This window comes from Microtus oregoni, unplaced genomic scaffold, assembly GCF_018167655.1.
Source record: "Microtus oregoni isolate MIOR12 unplaced genomic scaffold, Mior012 000015F_ref0000493, whole genome shotgun sequence".
Classification (NCBI taxonomy): Eukaryota; Metazoa; Chordata; class Mammalia; order Rodentia; family Cricetidae; genus Microtus; species Microtus oregoni.
Window position 1 is genome coordinate 26,496,997 of NW_024543074.1, and position 26,229 is coordinate 26,523,225.

The 26,229-nt window shown below is 46.5% G+C and overlaps 1 protein-coding gene across 1 annotated transcript in view; it reads left to right on the forward strand.

Annotated features, from left to right (window-relative positions):
* Positions 1–26,229, forward strand: part of Pitpnm3 (PITPNM family member 3) — an 89,278-nt gene that overhangs the window by 19,817 nt on the left and 43,232 nt on the right. The window contains exons 3-4 of the mRNA XM_041664750.1: positions 6,704–6,811; positions 25,338–25,385. Of these exons, the coding sequence (XP_041520684.1) occupies positions 6,704–6,811; positions 25,338–25,385 (156 nt within the window). The remainder of the gene's footprint in view (positions 1–6,703; positions 6,812–25,337; positions 25,386–26,229) is intronic.

Here is a 26,229-nt window from a genome sequence, read left to right on the forward strand (position 1 = left end):
ATAAAATACACTGAGAATTGCTCTAAGAAGAACACAAAGCAATAGGCACTTCACTGCAGAGAGTGTTTGAATGGCAAACAAACACATGAACAGTTGCTCAACACCATCAATCCTCAAGGAAAGGCAAATCAAAACGGCAGAGAGGACTGGAAGGGTGGCTCAGCTGGTAAAGTGTTTGCCTTGCTAGCACAGGTACCCGAGTTCAATCCCCAGCAATCCACTTACATGAAGACACCAGGCATTGATGTAATCCCAGAACTGCGGAGGCCAACAGAATACCAGTGAGTCTGGTCTAACTGATGAGTTCCAGTGAGAGACTCTCTCAAGGAAATGGATTGTGTTCCTGAAAATGATACTGAGTTTGTCTCCTGGTGTCCACATGCATGTGTACATACATGTATGTGTACACTCACACATTTAAAACAAAACAAAACAAAACAAAGCAACCTGTAAAGATGGGCTGGTGAAATGACTCAGTAGGTAAAGGTGCTTGTTGCCAAGCTTCATGATCTGAGTTCGATCCCGGGAACTAAGGTAGTGGAAGCAGAGAATCATCTCCTGAGAGTTGCCCTCTGACCTCCACATGTGTTCTGTAGTACAAGAGTACCTCTCAATATGCACTTAAAATAAACAAATATAATGAATTGTTTAGATTGTAATGATACCACTATGTACCTGTTAGAATGTTCTATCAGAATAACTGGCTGAGGTGAGGCGATGGTGGCACATGCCTTTAATCCCAGCACTTGGGAGGCTGAGGCAGGTGGATCTCTGTGAGTTCCAGAGCAGCTAGGACACAGAGAAACCCTGTCTTGAAAAAGAAACAAACAAGCAAACAGAAACCCAAAACAACAACAACAACAAAAGCTCAACAAAATGTGAAATAACCAGTCCTTTCAAACTATTCTCAGGGGAAATGGAAAAAAATTGATGGCAGCTATTAAAGAGGGGTGTGGGGTGTAGATCAGTGTGGAATTTCCCAGCATGCACAAGGGCCTGGGCTTCATCCTGTCCTGTTGCTTCTAAGTGTTTACTCAAATTAAGGGAAATGTTATGCCAGCCTGATTTATTCTAATCCCAATCTGAAAATGTCCCAAATGAAAACCAGTGAGCGAATGGCGAAACAGAGTCTGGTCTAGATGGAAGGAACGAACTGAGGCAGGCGGCAGTGGGGACGACATCGGAATAACAAGTCCGGCTGCAGAAGAGCACGGTGTGACTGCCCTGACAGCAAAACTCGAAAATGCCACTCCGCCTGCAGGGACAGGAGCAGATCAATGGCTTCTCAGGGTGGGAAGGAGGGTGAAACAGAGATCACAATTACTGCCTTGCAGTACCTACAGTGTTCAAAACATCACATTAGCTGTTTCATTTCATTCATTTCTCCCAATTTTTTATTAGAAGATTTAAATTTACACAATAAAAACTAATGAAAGTTGAAAGGCATCAAGATAAAAATAAAAACTGTTAGGGATTGCTATTCTCGTGGCCCACGATGTCTAGGCACATTCCCTCATTGAGTTGAGAAGTACCTGTTCCTTTCGGGTCTCCTCTCTGGCGTCTAAGTATCCACCCCTCCTTCGATGAATATGCATGAACAGACTGGACTTGGCCTTTGCAGGGCCAGTGGCTGGGGAACTGAGGGATCTGGAGCCTGATTATATTTAGGTACACTGGCGCTGGAAAGTCTAACCAAGAACAAAGCAGAGACACCTCCCCCTCTCAGGGCGCCAGCCTCCTGTCCTTTATCCATCTCCATTCTCTTTTTCTTGGTTCTCAGGATTAGGCTAGTCCCCTGTCTCTGCTTCATTTAAGGCTGGAGTGTGTAGTCCTGTATGCTGGACAGCATAGACCATTCATGGTTGTAGTCCTCTGCCTTCCATAGCACCTAGGAGAAGATGGTGCTGAGATTAATAGCCCCATTTTACAGAAGACTCTAAGGCAAGGGCAGGTCTCATAGCTGATGGGGAACTTGGGCTAGGTCTTCCCTCCTTAGTTGGGTTTCTGCTGTGAGATCGTGGACTGGCAGAGACTCCAAGCTGGGAAAAGACGGAGAAGGAAACCTGGGATCTGAGGTCCACTGACTGGCAGCTCTCTGAGCTCAGGCATGTCTCAACCCCCCTTTTTCCTCTAGAAGACAATAGGAATGTAGCCGTTTAGTCCATGGATGAAGAGGAAAGAGGCCATGGGGAGTAGAGTGGTGGTTGCTAGACAGAGGAACTCTTGTAGATGCAAACCACAGGGGTCTCTAAGGCCCTTCTCTCATCCCTTGTTAGGGGAGGGGATGGAGAGAGCGTCATGATGCTGCCCTAAAATTTCTGGAGGTGAGGTAAGGTAGGGACCATTATCAAGGTGAGGGAGAATGAGTAGAGTGTAGAGGCATCCAGGATGAGGTCTGTGTTAGGGCAGGGTGAAGGTGAGGACCAAGCAACAAGCACTAATGTCCTTAGAAAGACTGTTTTTATGGTCCTGATATGAATGCTATTGGACAACCAACTAGAGACGGTGACAAGTCCTCTGCTCCATGAGCTGGAGACCCTGGACAGTGCCTGGGCCCTGGGAAGGAAGAAAGTCTTCCTGCTAGCTTGCTCTGGAGGCTGGGCTTATAGGATGCTCCCAGGCTTTGTCAGGGGCATAGCCAGGGGCAGAGTCGTGCTGGGGTTAAGGTCAGAGTTGTACTCCAAGTGAGTGAGGCTCAACATGGAGCTTAGCGTGGGGAGGGACTGGAGATGCTGCCACAGTGTCTGCACCAGGGGCTATGTGGGTATGGGAACTAGCATGCAAAGGAACATATACTCAGTTCCCAGGGCAGTCATTCAGATGTTTTCTCTGGGGTCCTGTGGGTACTATGGGGAGGCTACTCTACCAGGAGAGAAAGTGGAGGGAGGCTAGGGTTGGGCCTTTCTGATAGGAAACACTCTGAAAGGAGCCATTTTACATGCTGGGCATTCTCTCACCCCTCTGCCCCTCTCCGAGTGTGTGTGTGTGTGTGTGTGTGTGTGTGTGAGTGAGGAGAGAGAGAGAGAGAGAGAGAGAGAGAGAGAGAGAGAGTTCTGGGCCTTGTAGGGGGCAAAGCCCATTGCTTCCAGAGTGAAGATCTGAAGGCTGAATGTGGAGAGTGGGGGGGGGGGAGATGACGACAGGCAAGAATTCCAGGGGGAAGGAGAGGCAAGAGACAAAGCATTTGGAAGGGTGGGCAAGTGGAGAGGGAGAACCGGAGAATAGGGCAGAGAGACAGGGAGAGGGAGCAACCCAGGGGAGATTCGAGAAAGGATGCAGGAGGGAGAGAGGGAGAGAGGACACACACGGACGGGGACACACACACACACACACACACACATGAGAGAGAGGAGAGAGAGAGAGAGAGAGAGAGAGAGAGAGAGAGAGAGCGCTCAGGAGTGCAGAACTGAGGGGGGTGGGGAATGTGGGGATGCATAAGACTGCTAGTGATCAGAAAGAGGAGGGGCAAAGGGCAGGAAAGCCTCCCAAATGGAGTGAGGACCCTATGCAGGAGACAAGATCCTGCAGAAGAAAAGGAACTCCAAAGACATAAGAGAGATTAAGGAGGCTCTTCCACTCAGAGAAAAGGAGAGACCCAGAGGGAGGGGAGGAGGGCAGATACTGGGGTGTGGTAGGACAAGGGAGAGACAGTGAGGACATCCTGAGAGAACCCAGGGAGTCTGAGAGACACAGAGGCAAGTTCAAGGACCCTAAGAGGTATAGGCTCATGGGAAGAAAACCCTTGAGAACCCATCTTTGTTGGGCGGGGGGACACGACGACAGGGACTGGAACCAGGCAGGAGGGATCATGCTGAGTTTGTGAGAGAAAGAAATGTTTGATGGAAAACCAGACAAGAGACCAAAGGCAAAGGGAGTTGAGCCACACAGGGAGAGAGAGACAGAGAGAGCCCTGATGCACAGAAGTCTGCATGCTCAGAGCTATGGAGCCCTGGCAGACCCCAGGGGCTCTGGCAGCCTCACACACACCTCTGGGATAGAATCTCCGGCATTGTAGGAAGCCCTCACCAGTACGTACTGAGCACCTACCTGGCACCCCTCTCTCTGGTCTTCCCAGAGTTCTTTATGGTGGTGTCCTTCACATCACTGACTTCCTGTGGGACAGAGGTCACACAGTATGTGCTTAGGAGTCTTTTTGCTGTAGGATAGTTGTTGGAATGGGCAAAGAAATACCCACTTGCTTGGGTAATCAACAGAGCCAAGAGACAGAATTAAGGCGTGTGCCACTATGCCTGGCTTTAACCTTATTGCGGTTCTGCTTCTTCAAGGATGATGGTACCTTGTATTTTTGCACAGTGTTTTAGCTTGTGTAGTTCTTTCAAGTTTATTATATCATTTGTTCCTGTGGCAGCTTGCTAGAAGAGTAGGAGAGCTATAGGTTTTATTGCTGTTTGAGGGACAAGAAAACAGACCAAAGTGTGTGTGTGTGTGTGTGTGTGCAAAAGGAAAGTTCACCGCTTGTACAATGGGCACCAGAAGTTGGTTCAGAGACTTGCCAAGTATTTGATGCCACTTACAGGTGTGAACTTGTCCCCAGAAGGAGCACACCTGATTGAGGAAGCTGTCCAGGTATGTGGGGCCAACCAATACAGGATGTCCAGGACAGGATATCGGGAGGATAAAATGTTAGGGCATGGCATTCTTTATACTTTTTTGTGAGTTAGGTTCTCGCTATGTAGCCTAAGTTGGCCCCAAACCTAATGGTCCTCCTACCACAGCTTCCCAAGTGCTGGGATTACAGTTTTATGCCACAGTGGCAGGCTGAGGGACATCATAGTTTACTCAAGTGCTCTGTGTATCTGGTTTTGAATCCAGGTGCTAGGCAGAACCTTTGAGCAGGGATCATTCAACTTCTGTTTGCTTCAGTTTCCTGGTTTACAAAATAAAGATAGTAATTATTGTTCCTTGTTGTTGTGTGAGAGAGATTCTGTTTGCATACGCTTGTTGCTGTGGGGTTTTCATGTGTATGTGTATGTGGAGAGAGAGGCTGGGTGTCTGTTTTGATGACTTTCCACTATACCTGAAATTTGATTTGGTAAGACTGTCTGATTAATCAGCTTCAGGACCCACCTGTCTTTGTCTCACAACTTCTAGCACTGGGGTTGATTACAGGCATGTGAAGTCTTTTTTTTTTTTTTTTTTTTTGTAGTTGGTTCTGGTAATCTGAACTTGTCTTCATGCTTAGATAGCAAGACTTTATTGACAGAGCCATTCCTAGCCCCACTATTACTCCCATTTGTACAAGAATTGAATTAGTTTCTTTTTGGTTTTGCTTTATGTGGTTTGAGAGAGGGTCTTATGTAGTCCTGGTTCGTCTTGAATCCACGATATAATCAAAGCTATCTTGAACATCTGATCTCCTGCCTTCACCTCCTGAATGATAGAATTGCAGGCATGCACCACCATGTCTACCTTATGAATTAATATTTGTAAATATGTATACCAGTATCACTAGTAAAAGTTTAATAATGACTGTTAAATCAATCAAATAAATAACACAATAAGGCAGGAGGCATTTTCAGATATGAGATCTGGATTACTGAGCGCTAGTGTGAGTCGGAATGCTGGACAGCTCCCAAAACTTTTTGTCCGCCATATTGGTTGCTGGAGAAACGCTCTGCCTGAAAGGCAGCTATCAGCTTTTATTCTTTATGACCCGGAATTGGGGGTTCTCCTCAACACCCTTGCTTTCTGTGGTGTGAAGAAATCCACAAAGCTCTTCACCATGACGGCTCAGCTTGGGTAGGCGGTGACAGTGAGAAGTGTGTCTGTTCCCACTGGTGTGCTCTTATAGAAACATTCCTTCTCAGGAGCAGGGATTGTGTCACAGGTGTGGTGGGGGACCCAGAGGCTTGTGTATGGTGTGGATGGGGGATAGGAGCCCCACTGCTTCTTCCCAGAGTAATCATTACGGACAGAGACAGGGCTAGGGGAAATGGAGCACGAGTGGAGACATTAGAAGGTTCCTGCAGTTGAGATGGAAGCTAAGGTCTCCATGTAGCTCATACACCTTAGAACCAGAAGGCTTTCCCTCCCCTTACCTCAGAGTTACTCCAGCACCACTCCAGATCCAACCAGCCCAAACCTTGCTGGTGAGCGACTTGTCAGGAGGAGACGGGAACACAATGGCTCTTATCTCTGGGCCCCCTCTGTGCACCGAGACTCTGAAACCCTTCACCTCAGCTGATCCTCCCCAGAACCCTGTGAGGTGGACATTGCCTGTTTATTTTACTGTTGGGAAAACGGAGGTTCATATAAGTCCAGTCACATTTCTGGAGGAAAACCATGGGCAAATCATGAGTTTTTGGTCTTTTCTTTCCAAGAAATGCTATTCTCAGTACTAGGAGTGGATAACTGTCTCATTGCCACTTTCTTTTGCTATAGATGGGCCCTGCTGAGTCACAGTGTCATGGTTGCAGTGACAAATTCCTCAATAGTTAGTCCTGTGAGTGAAGATACTTTCAGTAGTTGAAGTCTTGGGTGGACGGCGAAGCTCAGTGGTAGAGCTCTTGTCTGCCATGTGCAAGGTCCCGGGTCCCATCTCTAGCACTGAAGAAAAGAAGCCAAAAGCTTTTAAAATCTTTTTCAACTGTGGGTGAAATGAGTACCCCCTTAGACACCAGCTCCGTTAGAGCCACCCATACCTGGCCCCATTTGCTAACATCCATCTCTCCCCTTCCCTCAGAGGAAGTGGCTGAAGGTAAGAGCGCCATCCTTATTGGCATGAGCCAGTGGAGCTCCAATGACCTGGTGGAGCAGATTGAGACCATGGGGAAGCTGGAAGAGCATCAAGGTGAGCCTCTGTCTCTCCCAAGACTGGCTGTGCATGTGTGTGTTACAGGGTGGGGGTGGAGGCTGCCCCTTGTGCCTGGGACATATAAGACTCTTTGAGGGACCGTATGTGGGGGCTGACTGGGGCAAAACAACCTCAGGGCACTTCAATAGGACACCTCTTCTGTCCTCAGAGTAGCACTCAGGAGCCATGGGTAATCAAGGGTTATCTAGGTCAAACTGTTAGAATTCTAGGTCTATGGGATTGAAATCATTTAGATAGATAGACTTCCAGGAACTAACCTGCTCACAAGACCTGCATGAGTCCCTTCCCAAGGGAGTAGTCACAGCCCAATCACTACCTAGCAGGCTCCATCTTTAAGATACTCCATAGTCTCCATGCTATTACACCGGGAACTAAGCTCCCAGCATATGAACCTTAGGGAACAGACACATCCATTCCCTAACATCCATTTCATTTTTCCAATCCTTTCTCGGCCAGAGCAAAACACTCGATGGTTTTAGTCTGGGCAAGCCAGAGTTGCTAAGTAGCCACAGCCAACCTAATCAGGAGTTGTCCGGAGAAGGTGGTGTTAGCCCAGCCCAAGAAAATGGCCATCATGCCCCAGGATTTGCTCCTTTTCTTATCCCAAATCCCTTCTATTTTGGATCAGAACTTGTTCCATGCAGAAGTACCTACCCTGAGAGACAGGCAGGCTCAAGTTATTGTTTTCATTTTAAGAATGAAGAAGCTACGAGAAGCTGGGTCCGGGTCTTATTTAAGGTCCTTCTAGGCTGCGACACTGTCTCTAAATTGGCCTTAGGGGCCAGATGAAGACTGGAGCCTTCTTTGAATGTAACAGTAATCTAGGGGCCATTTAAAGAGTTCCATATTCTGGATCCCACTCTCCAGCCAGGCTTAGTAGCCACAAAAAGACAAACCCAGGTCTGTAGTCACTGCTCAGTTGGCTTTTCCTCCTCGCTTCCACCCCCACCTGTCTGCTAAGTCTCATGTGACTCAGACCCAGTGTGAGCTCAGCAGGGGTGAGGGAGAGGCAGTGCAAACGGTGAGGGTGGTGTGGTGGTGGGTGGGAGGAGTGGAAGGGAAAGAAAGCAGAAGGAAGGTTCATGGGTCAGGCAGAGCCTCTGAAGTAAAAGGTCTGTACAGGAGCCTCCGTCCTGCCACATCTCAGGAGCTCTCCAAGTCTTGTTTTCTTCAGCTGCAGTGTGGGGGTACAAGTAACACGGGTGTGTGAATTATGAGATCATGCTTTCAGTAATGCAATCAGGTCATTATGATGATGAGTGAACCATCTTGCACTTCATCAATATGCGCCTGCCGGCTTCAAGCTTTCTGCTCTTCCATTCACATCTCATCCGGGGGACCCCTTCATGGCAGTGCCTGGCTGATTGCCTTACCTCCAAACAGGAGCTCTTAGGGGCTCCAGACTCCTGTTTACTGGCAACCCCCTGTCTGCATGACTAAAAGACCTCTCGTCTCCACAACTTCTCAATGCTGCTGACCTTCCACTGCCCCTTGAATTATCTTTTGCTTTCCATCTTTTATGTCCACCATCATTTCTATCACACCACACAGACACTTCTTAGCCATCCTAACGTCCAGACTTTGAGGATGCTGGCTCTGGGGAGTATGTACCTGTGTGCACGTGCTCCTGGGTTATGCTTCTTTTCTTTTTAAACTGTGATCACATCTTGTTCTCTTGGTCACCCAGTTGTCTGTTCTGTGCATTTCTTCATGTCTTAGACCACGCACATGTCCCCAGAGAGACTGGTCTCTCTCTCTCTCTCTCTCTCTCTCTCTCTCTCTCTCTCTCTCCCTCCCTCTCATTTTTTTAGACAGGGTCTCTCTATGTGTTCCTTGCTTTCCTGGCCTCACTCTGTAGACCAGGCTGTCTCAAACTCACAAAGATCCTTCTGCCTCTGCCTTCCAAGTCTAGTTGCTCTTGTTTTTCTTTCTCTGAACTGGGGGATTTCACTCACCTTGAATATTTTTATGCTAAACCTACAGTTCATGGTTTCTATTCCCCATGGGTGGTATAAATTTAGACCCCACACTCATAAGTGGCACAGACTTAGGGTGTTAATTACTCATGTGTGACTTTTTCTTTCTCACTGTCTGTGAATGTTTTTTTGGTTGCTGTCCCAAAGGAATGGTGTCTGACTCTCTCTGTGTGTATGTGAATTTTTGTGTATATATGTATGTATATATGCATTTATATATACATATATGTGTTTATGTGTATGTTTATGTTGTGTGCATTTGTATATATGTATGTGTGTTGAAGTGTTTGTGTGTATGTTGCATATATATGTGTGTATGTTTAAGTATTATGTGTATATGTGTATTTGTGTGTCTATGTGTTTGTATGTATGTGTATATTGGGGTGTGTGTGCATATGTGTAAGTATTCTTTTATGGATATCACATTCCTTCAAGGATCCACTTTAGCTCCTCACCATCCACAGACTGGGATCAAATCTCGAGTTGGCAGCTTGTACTCAGCCCTTAGCCTGGGAGCCTCCATCCGTGGGATTCCAGGATCCCGGGTCCCGGGTCTGCTCTGTGCAGATGTTATCTTCCTCTTCAGGGCTCTTCTGGCTTTGTTTCTGTCCTTTGCCTGTCATTGCTCTTTGTTGTAGGCCAGGCTACAGATTCACATTTGAGGTGATGTATATTTCACTAAAAGGAGATCTTAGGTGTGAGCCCTGTGCATTTTAGTTATTAGTTGATCATTACTTGTTCTATTTTAATTAGCATTTTTTATTGTTGTAAAATCTACATAGCATATTTTTAAAAATATGTTCAGTGTCTGGTTCAGCAGCATGACGTCACATTGCTGTCTGGCTGTCCTCATGCAGCATTAGAACTTTGTTACCATTCCAGACTGACATGCTGTATTGAGCACCAATCCTCACCCCTCAGCCCCTGACAGATAGCAGGCTGCTTCCCGTCTCTTCTCCAGGCCCCTCAGAAGTAAGATCATATGGTGTTTGTCCTTTTGTGGCTGGCTTTTTTATTAGCATAATACTTTTGAGATTCATCCATGTTGCAGTATGAATCGGGACTTTATTTCGTTTTGTGACTGAATAATTTTCCATTGTATATACCCATTGTGTTAATCCATTCATCTATTGATGGACATTAAGGTTTCTACCTATTGTGATTAATGCAGCTGTGAGCATTAGCGTACAAATACCCACCTTTCTTGACTACGTTCTTGTTGGACGAAAATCAAACAATAAAAACAAAGCCAAAATCTTCCTTCCTGGTCCCTTTCACCTTAGACCTCCTTGTACAGCTCTCCAACTGGCATAGTTCAGTGGCTCAAATTAGACATTAGTGTTGCAAATCACCTGTTTTTTTTTCAACTTAGCAGTAGCCTTGAAGAGCTTTTTCTATGGCAAACAGATTCATCCCATTCTTTTTGCCTGCAGTATTGTACAATAGATGCACCATCATTTACATAGACATTCTGTAGTGACAGATATTTTTCATTATGAGAAGAATGCTTAAAGGTTTATTTCATTTTTTAAAGTTATATATACCTGTGTATGCTGTGTGTGGTTAGACGCACATGAATGCAGGTGCCCACAGCAACCAGACAAGGGCATCAGGACTCCTGGAGCTGGAGCTATAGGTGGTTGTGAGCTTCCTGACATGGATGCTGGGAACCAAACTCAGGTTCTCTGCAAGAGCAATGTGCGTTCTCAGCTACTGAACTCTCTCTCTCTATCTAGCCCCTCTTCTTAATTTATTATTGTTATTGTTATTATGAGTGTGTATGTTGAAACAGCATCTGACTGTCCCAGAACTCACTATATAGACCAGGTTGACCTTGAACTCACAGAGATCTGCCTACCTCTGCCTCCACAGTAACTACTTTCTTAAACACATTTTTTTACCCATCTTCTATTGGAATATTTATCTTTTGCTTATATGTCCTTACATGTTCTAGATGTATCTTATTTTCTGTTATTGAGTGAGTTACTTTTCTCAAGACCAAGACCCAAAGCCTGACAGGAACCACCTTAAAGGAGAGAAGGTTATTTTGTCTCCCGATACAATCTATCCGGTCTGAGCAGGGACCACACCTTCCTGGGTCAAGAAACAGAGACAGGAACATGCCTGGACTCAGCTGGCTTTTTCCTTTTTTTTTTCTTAACAGGTGTCTATGTGTGGTATGTGTGTCTGCATGTTTATACATGTGCATGCCACACGTGTATGAGATCAGAGTTTGGCATTAGGTGCCTTTCTCAGTCATTTTCTACCTAGTGTATTGAGGCAGGGTTTCTTGGAGTTTACTCATCTGGTTTGTCTGACTAACTAGCTTGCTAGAGGCCGATAGCACAGGCAGACTGCCACACCTACCCACATTTGTGTGACTGCTGAGAGTCTGAACTCGTAGTATGATAAAAGTGACAATCAAAATGAACCATCACAGCTGCATATTTGAAATTTTGCTTCTTCAAAATCTTGTACCAGCATGAACAGTTTGTCAGCTGAGTCTTTTGGGTTTTTCAATGTGCCATATCATCTAAAAATCTTAGCAGTTATATTCTTGCCAATATTTACACTACTTATTTTTCTTTGTAAATTGCATCATATAGCTATCTTAGAAGTTTGCCTCCATATTTACTCCAATCTCTGTAACAGGGCAACCCACTTAAGGGAGCAATTTATTTACTTTTATTTATGTGTTTATGTGTCTATATACATGAATTTATCTGCACCACATGCATGCAAGTGCCTATGGAGGCCAGCAGAGGACATTTGATTACTCAGAACTGGAGTTCCAGGTGGCTGTAAACTGCCATGTGGGTGCTGGGAACCGAACTCGGTTCCCCTGGAAGAGAGCAAGTGCTCTCAATCACTGAGCCATCTCTCCAGCCCCAGTGATCCACTTTTAGTGCCAAAATCACAGTTCACAATAAAAATATCACAAATTTGTACAAGAGATACCTGAGGTGTTTGTATCCCTAGGCCAGTACCTAGCAGGTAAAATCATGGCAGACTTTTGTTTGATTCTGATTGTGGTGATGTCACCCACTTTACAAGAAAGGACAGTTCTTACCTTATGGTTTCAGAAATGCCCACCATCAGGTTGAAAAAAAGAAAACTTTCTAAAAAATTATCTTTTCTAGTTTCTCAACTGTTAGTATTCATTCTTCTCCATCATTCTCAATTCTTTTTGTCAAAGATTTACCAATTTTGAAAAAAAAGTATGGTTCTTAGTTTTATTTTTAATCAGCTCTACTGCCAACTCTGTTTTTTTTCTATTTAATTTATATAAATTGATATTGCTTTTATTTTATGACTTCCCCTCCTACTCTCCATGTGATCCAGTTTAGAGAGAATAGAAGACACTCACCAGTCTTTTCTGAGGCGTTGGGGTGGGGGTTACATTTTCAGTGGGAGATTAATTTTGCAAGTATCTTTTGATGATTTTTTTTTTCCTTAAAGGAGACTCCTCCATTGTACAAGTTTTGGTCACCACAAAACATACATCCTGCCCACTGGTCCATCTCACAGGTCTGAATAAGGAATCTTCTCACTCAGTCATGCCCAAGGAGTTTAAAACCTCTGTTTTCTTCTTGATCAAATGAATACTCAGAACCATTTATAAAAATCTTGGTGAATGGATTATTTTTTTATTGTCAATTTGAAATTTTCAGTACCTTGTTGCTAAAATGTTTGATTTTTAAGTATTATTTCTTCAAGGCCCTTTCTTGTTTATTGTATGTTTTCCCCTCTCTGAACATTCCTTACAGTTTTTGTGTTGTTTTTGTTTTTTGAGACAGGGTCTCTCTCTGTAGCTCAGGCTTCCTGGAACTTTGCTCTGTAGACCAGGCTGATCTCACAGAGACCCGTCTACTTCTGCTTCCCTAGTACTGGATTAAAAATGTGTTCACTACAGAAGGCTTCCATGATGTTTTTAAAAATAAATTTCCTCTGCTTGTAGGTTCTATTTTCTTTATCTTTTAGGTCAAATATATCAACCTTTCTCCTTTCAGTTTTTTAATGCCTTTGATTGGCATAACCAATTTTTTTTTTACACATCCTTTTCCTGTATTTCTAAAAACTTGCATTTTTAAACATTTATTTGCATGTGTGCATGTGTGTCGAGCAGGAGACAGTTTCTGAAAGTCTGGTCTTTTCTTCTACCATATGGGTTCTGGGGCTCAAACACAGGTCAGGCTTGGTGACAAGGGGCTATACCCCCTGAACCATCTGGCCTGTTCAACAAGTCCAGGTGTTTTAAAGCATGCCTTTGTTTTGCCTTTGAATGCTATGTCAGTTCCATCCAGATCTTTGTCAGTAGCTTTCTTGCATGCTGTGTCTCTGGGGAGCAGTCAGAGGTAAATGTAATCCTCATTCCTGGGTGGAGAGCCTGGGGTTTCTGTCCCTGAAGCTGTCAATGCTCCAGTGTTCTCCTCTTTGCATTCTGCTCACACTTTCTGAGTGGAATTCACTGGCATTGTTTGTGCGCTGGCACCTGGATGTTCTCATCATGGCTGGGAAGTTTCCTTTTCATTGTTCCTTCAATTCAAATACATTTTTCCTGTTGGCCCTTCCAGTGCTTATGCTGGACTGATGCAAGAATTTTTGCAGTGGCATTTCAATTTCTAACTTGTCCTTATCTCTCACACCCCACCTTTTTTAAATTTATTTTTATTTATTTTAAGAGAGGGTCTCACTATGTAGCTCTGGTTGCCCTGGAACTCCTTATATAAAACAGGCTAACCTTGAACTCACATGCATGCCTCGCCTTCCCAAGTGCTGGGATTAAAGGGGTATGCCATTAATATCTGACTAACTTGTTTGTATTATTTCTTGGTCCTGTTTGGGTTCTGGGTGGTTTTCCTTAGCTCTAATCAGCAGCTAGTCCATTTTCTCTTCCTCAGTGCTTTCTGTCGGCATCTGTGGAGCTGGTTTCATTTCAGCAATCATCTTCCCACTTTCTTATGCTCCCATCCGGTTTTGGTTTTCACCTAACCCGGCATTGCGTCATTGAGACCACAGGTTCATTCTATGTTTTCTGAAGTTCCCTTTTGCTCTACTAAATCTCCGAGTTTCCTGTTGATTGGAGATGGGCGAGAACAGACCACACACTTGAGGTGTGATCAATTAGCCACGGCTTGAAAGCGAGATCACTGCACAGGGCAGTGGCTTTCTGATTCCATTAGCTCAGGAACGTGCAGCCCCTGTGAACGCTGTCCAAGTGAAATACCTCTTGCCAAATTCTATTTTTAAGCTGAGGTATAATTCACGTGCCATAGAATTCACTCCTTCAAAGTGTTCATCCCGTGGTTTTTGTATGTTTGCGCATAGCCATTCACTGTTACCTACTTCCAGAACATTCTTTGTCCCCCCAAAAGAAGCCCCTTTCTGCTCGAGGATCACTGCGACCCTTGTCGATGGACTCCAGCAGACGTGGCCCTTTGTGTCTGACTTCTCTCCTCTGTTATCGCTTTCTGAGCCTCTCCTCTATTGGAGCACATATCAGTGCTCCATCTTATCTTATGTTCCGTGTTACTCCATGGTGCAGACACACCACACGCTTCCACTTTTTGGCTATTGTGAATAACTGATGTGTCTCTGTGTGCATGTGTGTGTGTGTTAATGTGTGTATACATGCAATCAACCCTCTTGATACATACCTCAGAGTTAGAATTTTTGTACAATATGGGAATTTTGTTTAACTTTTTGAAGAACTGGCAGCATCTTCCAAAGCAGGCGTCCCTTTCACATTCCCTCTGGCGACATGAAAGGGGCCTGGGTTTCCAGATCCTCCCTGATGCTCGGTGCTCATATCCGCTGCCTTTTAGGTTATTGCCTCCTAGTGAGTGCTTTGGATTTTCATTTCCCTAATGGCTAGTTATGTTAGCATCTTTCATGCGATTATTGGCTGTTTGCTTTCCTTTTGGAGAACTTTCCACTCCAATCCTTTGCCCGCTGGTTGTCTTTATTCTGTTGAGCCGTGAGGGCTCCAGATGCACCCAACACTGGCATCCAACCAGATGTGTGACTTACAAATGTTCTCTCCATCTTGTTGGTGGTCGTTTCATTTCCTTAACAGTACCTTTTGAGGCCTAAAGATTTAAAATTTTCTTGAAGTTTGAATAATCCATTTTCATTGTCTGTGCTTTTGGTCCCATAGCCAAGAAACTATTACCTAACCCAAGAGCCTGACGATTTATATGCTTTTAGAATTTTATAGTTCCAGCTCTTATATTTAGGGTTTTAAAAAATTAATGCTCTCTGAGTTTGTTTTGTGCATGATATGAGATAGGGATTCAGCTTTATTCTTAACTGCTTTTCATTTTTAAAGTCTTATGTGTATCTGTGCACATCTCTGTGTGAAGGAGGCTAGAGGCATCATATCCCCGGAGGTGAAATTGCATGTGGTCATGAGCAGGTCCTCTGCAAGAGCAGCAAGCTCTCTTGACCCCTGAGCCATCTCTCCAGCCCCTCAGCTATACTCTATTTTTTATTTATTAAAGATTTCTGCCTCTTCCCCACCACGGCCTTCCATTTCCCTCCCCCCCTACAATCAACTCCCCCTCCTTCATCAGCCCGAAGAGCAGTCAGGGTTCCCTGCCCTGTGGGAAGTCCAAGGACCTCCCACCTCCTTCCAGGTCTAGTAAGGTGAGCATCCAAACTGCCTAGGCTCCTACAAAGCCAGTACGTGCAGTAGGATCAAAACCCAGTGTCATTGATCTTGACTTCTCAGCAGTCCTCATTGTCCGCTATGTTCAGCGAGTCCGGTTTTATCCCAGGCTTTTTCAGACCCAGGCCAGCTGGCCTTGGTGAGTTCCCGATAGAACATCCCCAATGTCTCAGTGTGTGGGTGCACCCCTCGCGGTCCTGAGTTCCTTGCTCATGCTCCCTCTCCTTCTGCTGCTGATTTGGACCTTGGGATTTCAGTCTGGTGTTCCAATTTGGGTCTCTGTCTCTGTCTGCTTTCATCGCCCGATGAAAGTTAATCTCCAGGAGGATGACTATATGTCTTTCTTTGGGTTCACCATCTTATTTAGCTTCTCTAGGATCACGAATTATAGGCTCAATGTCCTTTATTTATGGCTAGAAACCAAATATGAGTGAGTACATCCCATGTTCCTCTTTTTGTGTCTGGCTTACCTCACTCAGGATAGTGTTTTCTATTTCTGTCCATTTACATGCAAAAGTCAAGAAGTCATTGTTTTTTACTGCTGAGTAGTACTCTAATATGTATATATTCCATACTTTCTTCATCCATTCTTCCATTGAAGGGCATCTAGGTTGTTTCCAGGTTCTGGCTATTACAAACAATTCTGCTATGAACATAGTTGTGCATATACTTTTGTTGTATGATAGGGCATCTCTTGGGTATATTCCCAAGAGTGGTATTGCTGGGTCCAGGGGTAGGTTGATCCCAAATTTCCTGAGAAACAGCCACACTGCTTTCCAATCAGCTATAATCTTTTGCATATAGGTAATCAGTTGTCCCAGAACCATTTGTTGAAAAAATTTTCGTCCTTATTGTCTTGCTTGGGTATCTTTGTCAAAGTCAGCTGGTCATAGGCATATGGATTTATTTCTAGATGTTCCATCTTACTGAGCTTATGTGCCAGGGAGTTCTGTGTATTTACAATAAAACCAGAGGTAGGACAGCAAAAAAAAATGTTTTTCTTTTGCAAGATTTCTCTGACTGTTCTGGATTTTTATAGGATTTTAGGGTCAGATTGCTCATTTCTGCAAAGGGACCAGCTGGGACTGGCTGACTCTGGAGATCAGCCTGGAGCCTTACTTTCATGGCATTATCAGTCCTAACACATCAATATGGAATGCCTTTACATTTACCTAGGTCTTCTTTGTTTATCTCTTTAAAACTAATGTGTCTGTGCATGTGCGTATATGTATGTGAGAGTGTGGTATGTGCCCATGTGTGTGCACAGAGGCTGGTAGCGGATGTCCGGGGTCCTGCTCTATTATTCTCTTCTATTCTCTTGAGTCAGGGTCTTTACTGAACCCCGAGCTAGGCTGGTTGCTAGCAAACACAGCATCATCCTGTCTCTGCCTCCTGCAGCACATGCGGCCACCTTCTACCTTCTACATGTGTGCTAGGATTTGAAATCTGGTCCTTGTGCTTGCACAGTCAAGTGCTCTTTCCTCCTGAGCCATCTCTCCAGCTCCTCTTCTCTAATTTCTTTCAACGATGTTTTATAGTTTTCATTGAACAAGTCTGAGCACTTGTTTCATTAAATTCACTCCCCAATATTTTCTTTTATTATAACTGGAATTGTTCCTTAATTCCATTTTGACACTGTTTATTGCAAATCTGTGGCAATGCAACTGACCCTCTTTGTTGATCATGCATCCTGAAACCCTGATAGATTTACGTGGTGTGTGTGTGTGTGTGTGTGTGTGTGTGTGTGTGGTGTGAAGAGTAAAGGGATTTTTTAGGATTTCCTATATATAAGATCATGTCACCTCCAAATAGAGATAGTTTTGCTTCTTTCTTTCAAGTCTGGTTACATTTTATTTCTCCTAGTCTAATTTCCCTGATCATGCCCTCGAGAGCAATGTTGTACAGAAGTGGAAAGAGCAGAATCTTGTCTCATTCCTGATTGCTTGGGGATGTTTTCAGTCTCTTACCATTACACATATTCATTGCAGTGATGTATTTATTTATTTATGTGTAAATAGGTGTTTTGCAGCATGTATGTCTTTGTGCCACCTTCATGCCTGGTGCTAGCAGAGGTCAGAAGAAGGGGCTGGATCACCTGGAACTGGAGTTAGAATTGGTTTTGAGCCTCTTCATGGATGTTGAGAATGAACACAGGTCATCTGCAAAAGCAGCAACTGCTCTTAACTGCCAAGCCATCTCTTTGGGGACTTTTGAATGTATCCCTCATCTGTTCCCTCATATTTCTATTCTTTTTTAAAAAAATATTTATTTATTTATTGTGTATACAATATTATGTCTGTGTGTATGTCTGCAGGTCAGAAGAGGGCACCAGACCCCATTACAGATGGTTGTGAGCCACCATGTGGTTGCTGGGAATTGAACTCAGGACCTTTGGAAGAACAGGCAATGTTCTTAACCTCTGAGCCATCTCTCCAACCCCCTCATATTTCTAACTTGTTGGGGATTATTATTTAGTTGAAGGTGTTGGGTCTTGCCAAATGCCTGTTTATTCTCATCTATTGATATCCTTGTGTGTTTTTCCTCCTTTGTTCTGTCTCTTTGGTATAGTTGACTTTTATACATTGACTAACTTTTTGAGGTGCTTGACAGGTTCTTCCATGTTGTTAACCTCTTATAGTCAGGGTTCATATCTTCCAGAATCATATATTCTAATAGTCTATGAGCTATCCCTTAGGAGCCATCTATGGTCAGGGCTCTTTTCATTCCTAAATGATCGCCTCATCACTGATGGCAAAGAAGCAGTCAATGTTACATATCCCTGATAAATTTCTCTTTCCCCATCTCTGCACTCTTTAGCTCTGCTCCCAGCTGTTCACCGCAACTTTAGATTCCATCCCTGCATCTAGACACATGGTTCCCAAAGAGTTGGGCCAATAGCATCAGCATCACTCGGGGACTTGTCAGAAATGCGAGGGCGGGATTCCCACCCGATCATACAGAGCAGCCCAATTCTAGAGGCGCTTAGGAGCCATTTAGCTAGCCCTCTAAGGGACTCTGTTGCGTGTTAACTTAAAGAGTGATTAAGGATTATGATCCCGGACTGGTTCTGGGGATACACAGCCCCATTTCCCTCCACTCCCCTTGCTGCAGCTGTTGAGTTTGGTAACTTTCTTGCACAGCCTTGGCTTTCCTTTCATGGTTAGCAACATTTGGCATTGTGTTCCACTTGTTTGTAGCTGCCGGTTAGTGGAGCTCTGAGTGATGGGAAATGTTTATTTAGCACAACCTGCCACCATGTGATCACTAGAAAGGGCTAGGAGACACCACAGGATGAGTAAACAGCTCCTGATTTATTCTTTTTGCATATTTTCATCTTCTAAAGGTGTCCTCTTCCTCAGATGTCCACCTTTTCTCACACACAGGGACAGGTGTCTTTGCCTGGCACACACAGGGGTCGGGGAAGGCTCATTTCACTGCCTCATTTATTGTGGATGGATGCCCAACTTCTTGCAGAATTCGGGGCCTCTGGTGTTTCCTCCTGAGCCTGCTGTGTTCTCTGAGCTTCCTCCACATGCCTCAGACCTCACCCTGCAGAGCTGAGTTTAGGCTCTCCTCTGGACTGAGCTGGCTTTCTTGGTACTCGACCTTTGTAGTCACACACCCGAGAGGGGTCCATAGTCTATGTCTTGCTCCACTGTCGCCATCTTGAAATCCTTAACGGTTTTTGGATAAGGTGATTTAATCTTCCATTTTGCCCTGGCTCCTGCCAACTCTGTAGCCATCCCCAGCTCTGTCCTTCAGTACTCTCTGCCTTCTATCTTTTTTTGGGAGGGGGAGGGGGCGTGCTTATGCACAGTTTTGTTTTTCAGAAGGCATTTCTTCTTATTTTCCTTGGCTGCTGGAGATTCAGATGGAAGTAATTTATGTTCTTTGTAGAGATTCGGGGCAGAGGAAAAAGTCTGGGCCATGCAATCAATTTACTGTCTTCCTTCTCCACTTCTGTGATGTTCCTAAAGTAGAAGAGCAGTAACATTGGCTGCTGTGGTAGTGGGAACTGAGTCATTGCTACCTGCAGGATGGAGCATAAAACTCCCATCCTGGCAGGCACGGCCATCCTTGTTCCCCACAGTCGTCATTTCCCAGGGCTAGTGAGTTCTCTATTACTACAAGGAATTTAGCATCCTTGAGCAGCTACCATGAAGGACATTAAAAAAGGTGGCATCAAACTATTGCTAAGGCCTCAGATACCAACATCATCTCTGATGGTCTCGGCATTCCTCAGCTCCCCCTCCTATCACTCTGTGTTTCTAGTTCACTAGAGAGGATCAGGTGTAAGCTTGTCGATGATCGCTCAGATCCACCCGGAGTAGCCCCACCTTCATCCTTCCCTGCTCCATCTCTAGTTCTTACTATTCTGGGCTCCAGGAAGCTCCCCTGAGGTCCCATCCTCGTCCTGTCTGTCCTGCCCAGCACAGCTCATCTGCCCCTCACTTGCCTATCTGAGCACAATTGTGTCTTTCTAGGTTTGCACTTTCCTTCCACAGCCTGGCATTTAAGTCCATCTTGACCCCAAAGCAGCCAGTCAGGTGTCCTCGTGCATCCACACATCCCATCCCTCACTCACACGTTACTTTGTGTCACAACCAGTGTAGGTAATTTGGGAAGGGCCTCAGGTTTGATTGATTGCCCATCCTCTAGCCCACTTGAGCTTTTACGGTTCACTTAATCAGTTGCTCTAACAAGATGGGGGAGAAATAAAGGGAGAGCTAGGAGAATGCAGAGCCTGAGCTGAGAGGCTCCAGGTACTAAGGAAGCTTGCTGGGGCCATGATAGACCAAGAAGGACACAACAGACATAGGGAGCAAGTGTAAAAGTGAGGAGGAAGGTCTGAGAGACAGGGAGGTTTGGGAAGTGGGAGAAGCTCATCTTTTTTCCTTTCCTTTTTTGTCGGGGGAGGTTAGTATCTCACTAAGTAGTTCAGTCTATCTGTGAGCTGGAGACCCTCCATCCTGGGTTTCTTGAGTGCCTAGGTTCAGGTGTGTGCCACCATGCCTGGTCTACAAAGTTCATTCTCAGTGAAGTTGGGGTATTAGGCATTAGATGAGGAATAGAAAGAGGTGGGGGAGTCTTGTGGAGGGCGCAGGGGAAAGAAAACTGAAGCTGAAGGTCCCGCATGGAGGCTGAGGAATAGGGGCTTCCTTGGGAATGGCCCTGGGTCTGTGAAATGGATTGAGAAGGGTAGCATTGAGCTAATTTCGGCAGAGCTCATTCTGAAGAGCAACGTGGAGGACTAAAGGAGCATTGCCAGGACGTAGTCACCGACGGTTGGGGATTGGAGGTAATGAACTACTACCTGCAGTGAGCATTTGGGGAGTGGCCTGTATAGGAGGGGCAGGTAGGTCTTTACTGGCCAGCCTCATTCTTGAACTGACCTAACAGCTGGGCTGAACCTGTTAAGGCTTTCCAAGGCCCAGGAACAGGAGCATATCAGGCACATAGGGGCTTTAGCATTTCGTGTCCTGGAAGAACAGATCAAGAATTCCCAGACCTTTCTCCAGGGTCTGAAACTCTCCCAAGGAGACACACAACCTCCCTTTGAATGCAGAGAATGGTTTCTCTTGTTCTGCATGTTTGTTGAAAGAGATTGGTTCGTGGTTATGCATTTTGCACATTTTGTGTCTCTGGGAGGGAGCTGGTGGTTTTCTGGAAGATGGGTGGGAAGAGGAAAGAGATCACTTGGTAATTAGCTAAGAGTCATTAGCACGGTAGGAAGTGTCTTCTCTGGGGAGATGCTGTGGCCAAATCCCCCAGACTGTATGAATTTGAGAAAGGCAAGATTTATGGAACTACAGCCTGAAGCAGCAGTGGCCCTAGCTCCCAGCCCAATCCTCAGCCTCCAACCCCAGCCCCCAGTCCCCAACCTCCAACCCCAGTCCCCAGTCCCCAACCTCCAAACCCCAGACCTGAGCCTCCAACCTCCATCCCAGCCCCCAGTCCCCAACCTCCAACCCCAGCCCACAATCCCCAGCCCTCTCGCCTAACTCTCTGGCTTATGAGTGCTTCTGGCAGCTTCTGTGATCAAAGCAAACTTAAGCAGAGACAAAGTGGTTGGGCCCAGGGGCCCTGGAAAGTTCCAGGCCAAGTGGGGTCTCATTTAGGTAACGCAGAGCCAGCTGCACATTTGGTTAATGGCCCACGTCCTGGGAGCCCGCTAATCAGGAAACCGGGTTTCACAGCTTATATAATTCCTCTGACGCTGGTGGTGGCTCTGAGGGGAGAGAAAGCTAGTCTAGGCTGAGCAGGCAAGGCCAGCCTGCTGCTGTTGCTGCCCCCCTCATCCCCACCCCATATACATCATTTATAGTGTGGATAGTAGCCCCACCATGGTAACAGTTCTGTAATCCTAGCATACTGGTGGTGTGGCTGAGACAGGAAGATTGGAATTCCAGGCCAGCCTGGGCAACATGAGACTCTCTCTGAAAAAAACAAGGTGTCGATAGGGGTTGGAGGCAGACCAGGTAGGCTAGGTGGCAGGAATAATGAAGGCATTGTACATATCTGTAATAAATCAAAGAACAAAGCTGATAGAGAGGAAACAAGATGGCAGCAGCCAAAAGCAGACTCATGACCTCAGTGTCCTCATCAGTCTCATGGGATACCTGGTTCCAGCATCACTGTAGACGAACGATGTCTGCAGGAAACACGGCCAGCCTCAACACCCCTTGCTAAGAGTCCCTTCTCTGCTCTCTTCCCAACCACCCTCAGCCTCTCTTCCCCAAAGACCCTCCCCTCACCACCTGAGCCCTCCCAAGAGGCCACAGCCTAGAGATTACAAGAGGCAGAGAGGCAGGGTAATGGGAAAGAGAAGTCCTCATCATGGCCAAGTGATGGAGCCCCCTTAGTCTCCACCTTCGTATCTGTGAAGGGGACCTGTTTTGCATAGGTGGAAGGCACAGCTGTTTCAGGTGTGGAAAGCATCTGCACTCCTAGGAATAGCCTGCTGCATGTACACAGCAGTAGCCATGCTCCTGGCTGGCCGTGAGATCTCTGGGCTTGTCTCTAATCTCCTTCCTAACCCTCCCTTCTCCAAATCTATTAGCATCCTATGTACCGTTATCTCAAATTCATGAGCCTCCTGGATTCCCCCACTTTCTACATCCCAGCTTCTCCAACAGACTTTCAGGCCCTTTGGCAACTTCTCCATCAGATAATCTTGCTTATGAAAATCCTGCCGCAGTTCAAAGCCGTTCTTGCTTTGTGGTCAGGAGAGCACCAAATGGGATGAGCAGCTCATAAAGGGTCTAGGTGTGGAACTTCTGTGGCCTGGGGTGAGGACCCAGAGATGGTGAACCAGAACGGTCTCCCTTTGCTGGTAGGTGCATAAGAAATGCCAGGGCATTGCTTATGATAGTCAGGGATGTGACCAGTGCTCCAAAGAGCCCTTGGTTTGGGCTTCACTGTTCCCAGTTTTGAATTATTTTATCTCCAATTTTGTGGTTTGTGAGTGAAGTCTGCGGGTCCTGCGCCCCAGGCTGAGGCATGGTTGCATGTGACCCTGTGCTGCAGCACCTCGAGACCTCCCGAGATGGGTGCTTGGCCTTCCTCAGTCCCATCTGGCTGTCTTGTCCCACCTTTCTCCTCCCTCCAACAGGAACCTGGGCTCAAACAGGGTAAGGGACAGGTGCTTCAATCTGCTATGTCTCCCTAGGCTGGCAGTGTCACAGTGTATTCTGAGTGTAACTCGGAGGGATCAAACTATTACCCATCCTATCCAGGAAGCAAGTGTTCCCTTCCTAGAGGGTGAGGAGAGCTCACCCTAGGTGGGGACAAGAGGTACGCGGGAGGCCAGGTGTATCACCCCACTTCCCAGCTGTCCATTATGCACCGTGGCTGGCAGAGGTTGACAGTGGAGGACTTGGGAGATGGTGGGCTCCCAGTGTGTGTATTCTATGTCAGGGAGTGGGGGTTCCAGGCCACTGAGAGTCACTGCCATTCTTACAAGGAACCCTGAGTACAAAGGAGCATATACTAGTATTCGGCAGACCCAGGTTGCGAGTCTTCAGAACAAAGTCGGCACCTTTGCTGCTCTTTTTGCTATCTTGGCAGAGACATTGCTGTTCTTTTGACTAGAACCCAGCTAATTATGTAGCTGTTTCTGGGTCCAGTCGAAGCGGCAAGAGCTTTGGGAGCCATTGTAAGTCATTGCTGCACCAGAGCTTGGCTTTCTTGCTTATTATATTCATGTAAATGGGCTTCCTGCCCAGGGTCACCCACCCCCGCATCCTGCCTCTCCTGGACTTGGCATGCCTTGAGCATGGTGTTTGCTGACCGTTTGTAACACCCTGCCTTTTTCTCGGAAGCTCAAATCATGGCTCTGCTGCAGGCTTCCCCGCTGCCCCCGTCCCCCATCCATCACGGCTGACTGCATTCTCAGCACCACGCTCCATGCAGAGGTCTTCTTGTCTTGTACGCACTTTGCTCTTTGTCTCAGTATTGCCCACAGCACTTGGCACCGTAAGTGGGAAACAGAGAATGTGTGACCTCATTTCTGTGTTAGGGAAAGTGACTTTGTCCAGATGCACATATGCTCTGTGGCTCAGATGATACCTAAGAGCGACACCTGTCATTGCTATCTGATGCTGGGTCTTCCATGGTGCCCGTCTGCATCCAGGTTATTCTCATCCCTGGAACACAGTTTGTGGCCACCCCATCATGCTGGGTGGGGGCCACTCCATGAAGGCCCCACCCTCTCTTTCCCAACTGGACTCTTTTTGGACACAGACTGTCCTGCTGCTGGGCCTGGGAAGTGCTCTGAGCCATGCACACATTAGCCGTTGGCTCTGTTCATCTGGCTCCACCTTGTGTTGTGATGAGGGCAAAAGATGACGTCTTGAGTCAGTTGTCACATGTAAATCAGTAAATATAACAATAAGGGCAAACTGGGCTTGGTGCTGTACACTTTTGATCTCATCATGAGGGAAGAGAGGGAGGATAAGAGTTGACAGATCTCTGAGTTTGAGGCCAACCTGGACCGCAGAGTTCCAGGCCAGATAGGACTGTCGATCTACAGTGAGACCCTGTCTCAGAAACAAACAAGAGCAACAAAAAGGCAGTCCTGGTGAAGGAAGCCTTAGCTTCCTGCTGTGTTCTAAGAGCTCTAATTACTCACTGCGCAAGGCCATTCTGAGCAAGGTACCAGCAGGACCTTCCATTGTAGAAAGGAGTCACAGTGGGCCCTGGAGAACTGGCTGGGAAGACAGGGATTTCCTGGATTACAGTGCCCTGGAGTCCTGAGGAAAGGGACAGGGCAGCCTCACATGGTCTAGGAGATCCTCGAGGTGATGTCCTGAAGTGCCCTGAGCTCTTCCGTAGAGAACCAGGGTTTTTTTTCAGACATTTTCCCCTCCCCCCAGCAACTCAGAGTTGTTTAGGAAGTCCTTAGCCATGGAGAATGTGAGGTGTCTGGGAAGTCTCCACAGAAGCCAGAGGCAGCAGGATGCACAAATCAAAAACAGGACAGAGGTCTGGGCTTGGGAGAGGTTTAACTACTGCTGCTTGAACACAGTACCCAGCTCAGACCCTCATAGGACAGGGTGATGGTGGGGAGGGGGGGAAGCATCTGTCAGCGACTGCTTCATAAAGTAGGGGAAGGGAGGAGCCAGCAAAGATAACCCTGGGAAGGCTAAGGTCAAGGGCATCACCAAGGAGCCAAACACACTCAACAAGATGTCTCGTGGGGGTTCAGTGCTGGGTCACACACAAAGGCCAAGGGCTGACTCTGATGTAGGTGGGGTACAGGGTGGGTGATGCCTCTGCCACCCCGGCTCTGGAGGGCAACCGTCAGCAGTTCCTCTGGGGAGTGCAGCATTGGTGTCTCATGTCCTTCTTGTTTCCACAGGAGAAGGAGCCACAGCGTGTACGTCCAGCATCTTGCAGGAGAAACAGCGTGAGTTATGCCTGGTCCCCCAGAGCCTTTCCTTCCATTAGAAAAGGGATGCCCCTGGGCCTGGTCCCCTCTCGGGCTGAAAGCTCCAAGGGTAGAAGGACCTCTCCCATTTGGCTCCTGGGCAAGAGTAGAGAGCCTAGAGCCACTTGGTCTGGGTTTAGGCAGCTCTTCTGAGACCCTGGGGTTTCTAAACCATTCATGCTGGGCAGTTCTTGTGTCAGAACTAGAGCTCGGACATGAGGCTGATGACCCTGATAGGGGATCACAGAAAGTTTGGTGGCTGTCCTATTCTTGGGGATGGAGAGCGGGAGGGACTGAGGAGGCAGCCTTCTTGAGCCTCGGTGGCATCAACATTGGATGCCAACTTCCAACAGCCGTGGTTGGTCCTGAGGTGAGCAAGGTCAGAGTGCATGAGGTTGTTCAAGGCTGGGCTCCAGAGGATGGTCCTTTCTAAACACATTCTGCTTTCTAGATACTGTCATTGTGTATGTGAGTGTGGGAACATGTGAGGTCAGAGGCCATCTTTCTGGACTTGGTTCTCTACTTCCGTCATGGGTTCTGGGGATCAAACTCAGGTTCAGGCTGCACAGCAAGTGCTTCTATCAGTGAGTTATCCCGCTGGCCCTGGACATGCTGCTCCTTCAAACCCCTCCATAGAATGGCAAACTCTTCAGTCAGGACGCCTGGGACTGAGTTCTGGGGTTTCCTGGCCGTGTGTGTGTGTGTGTGTGTGTGTGTGTGCGTGTGTGTGTGACAACAGCCTGTCTTGATTCTTGATTCTTTCTGCCTGTTTTCTTAGGAAGATGGCTATGGGATTGGGTGTGCTAAGGTCACACCAGCACAC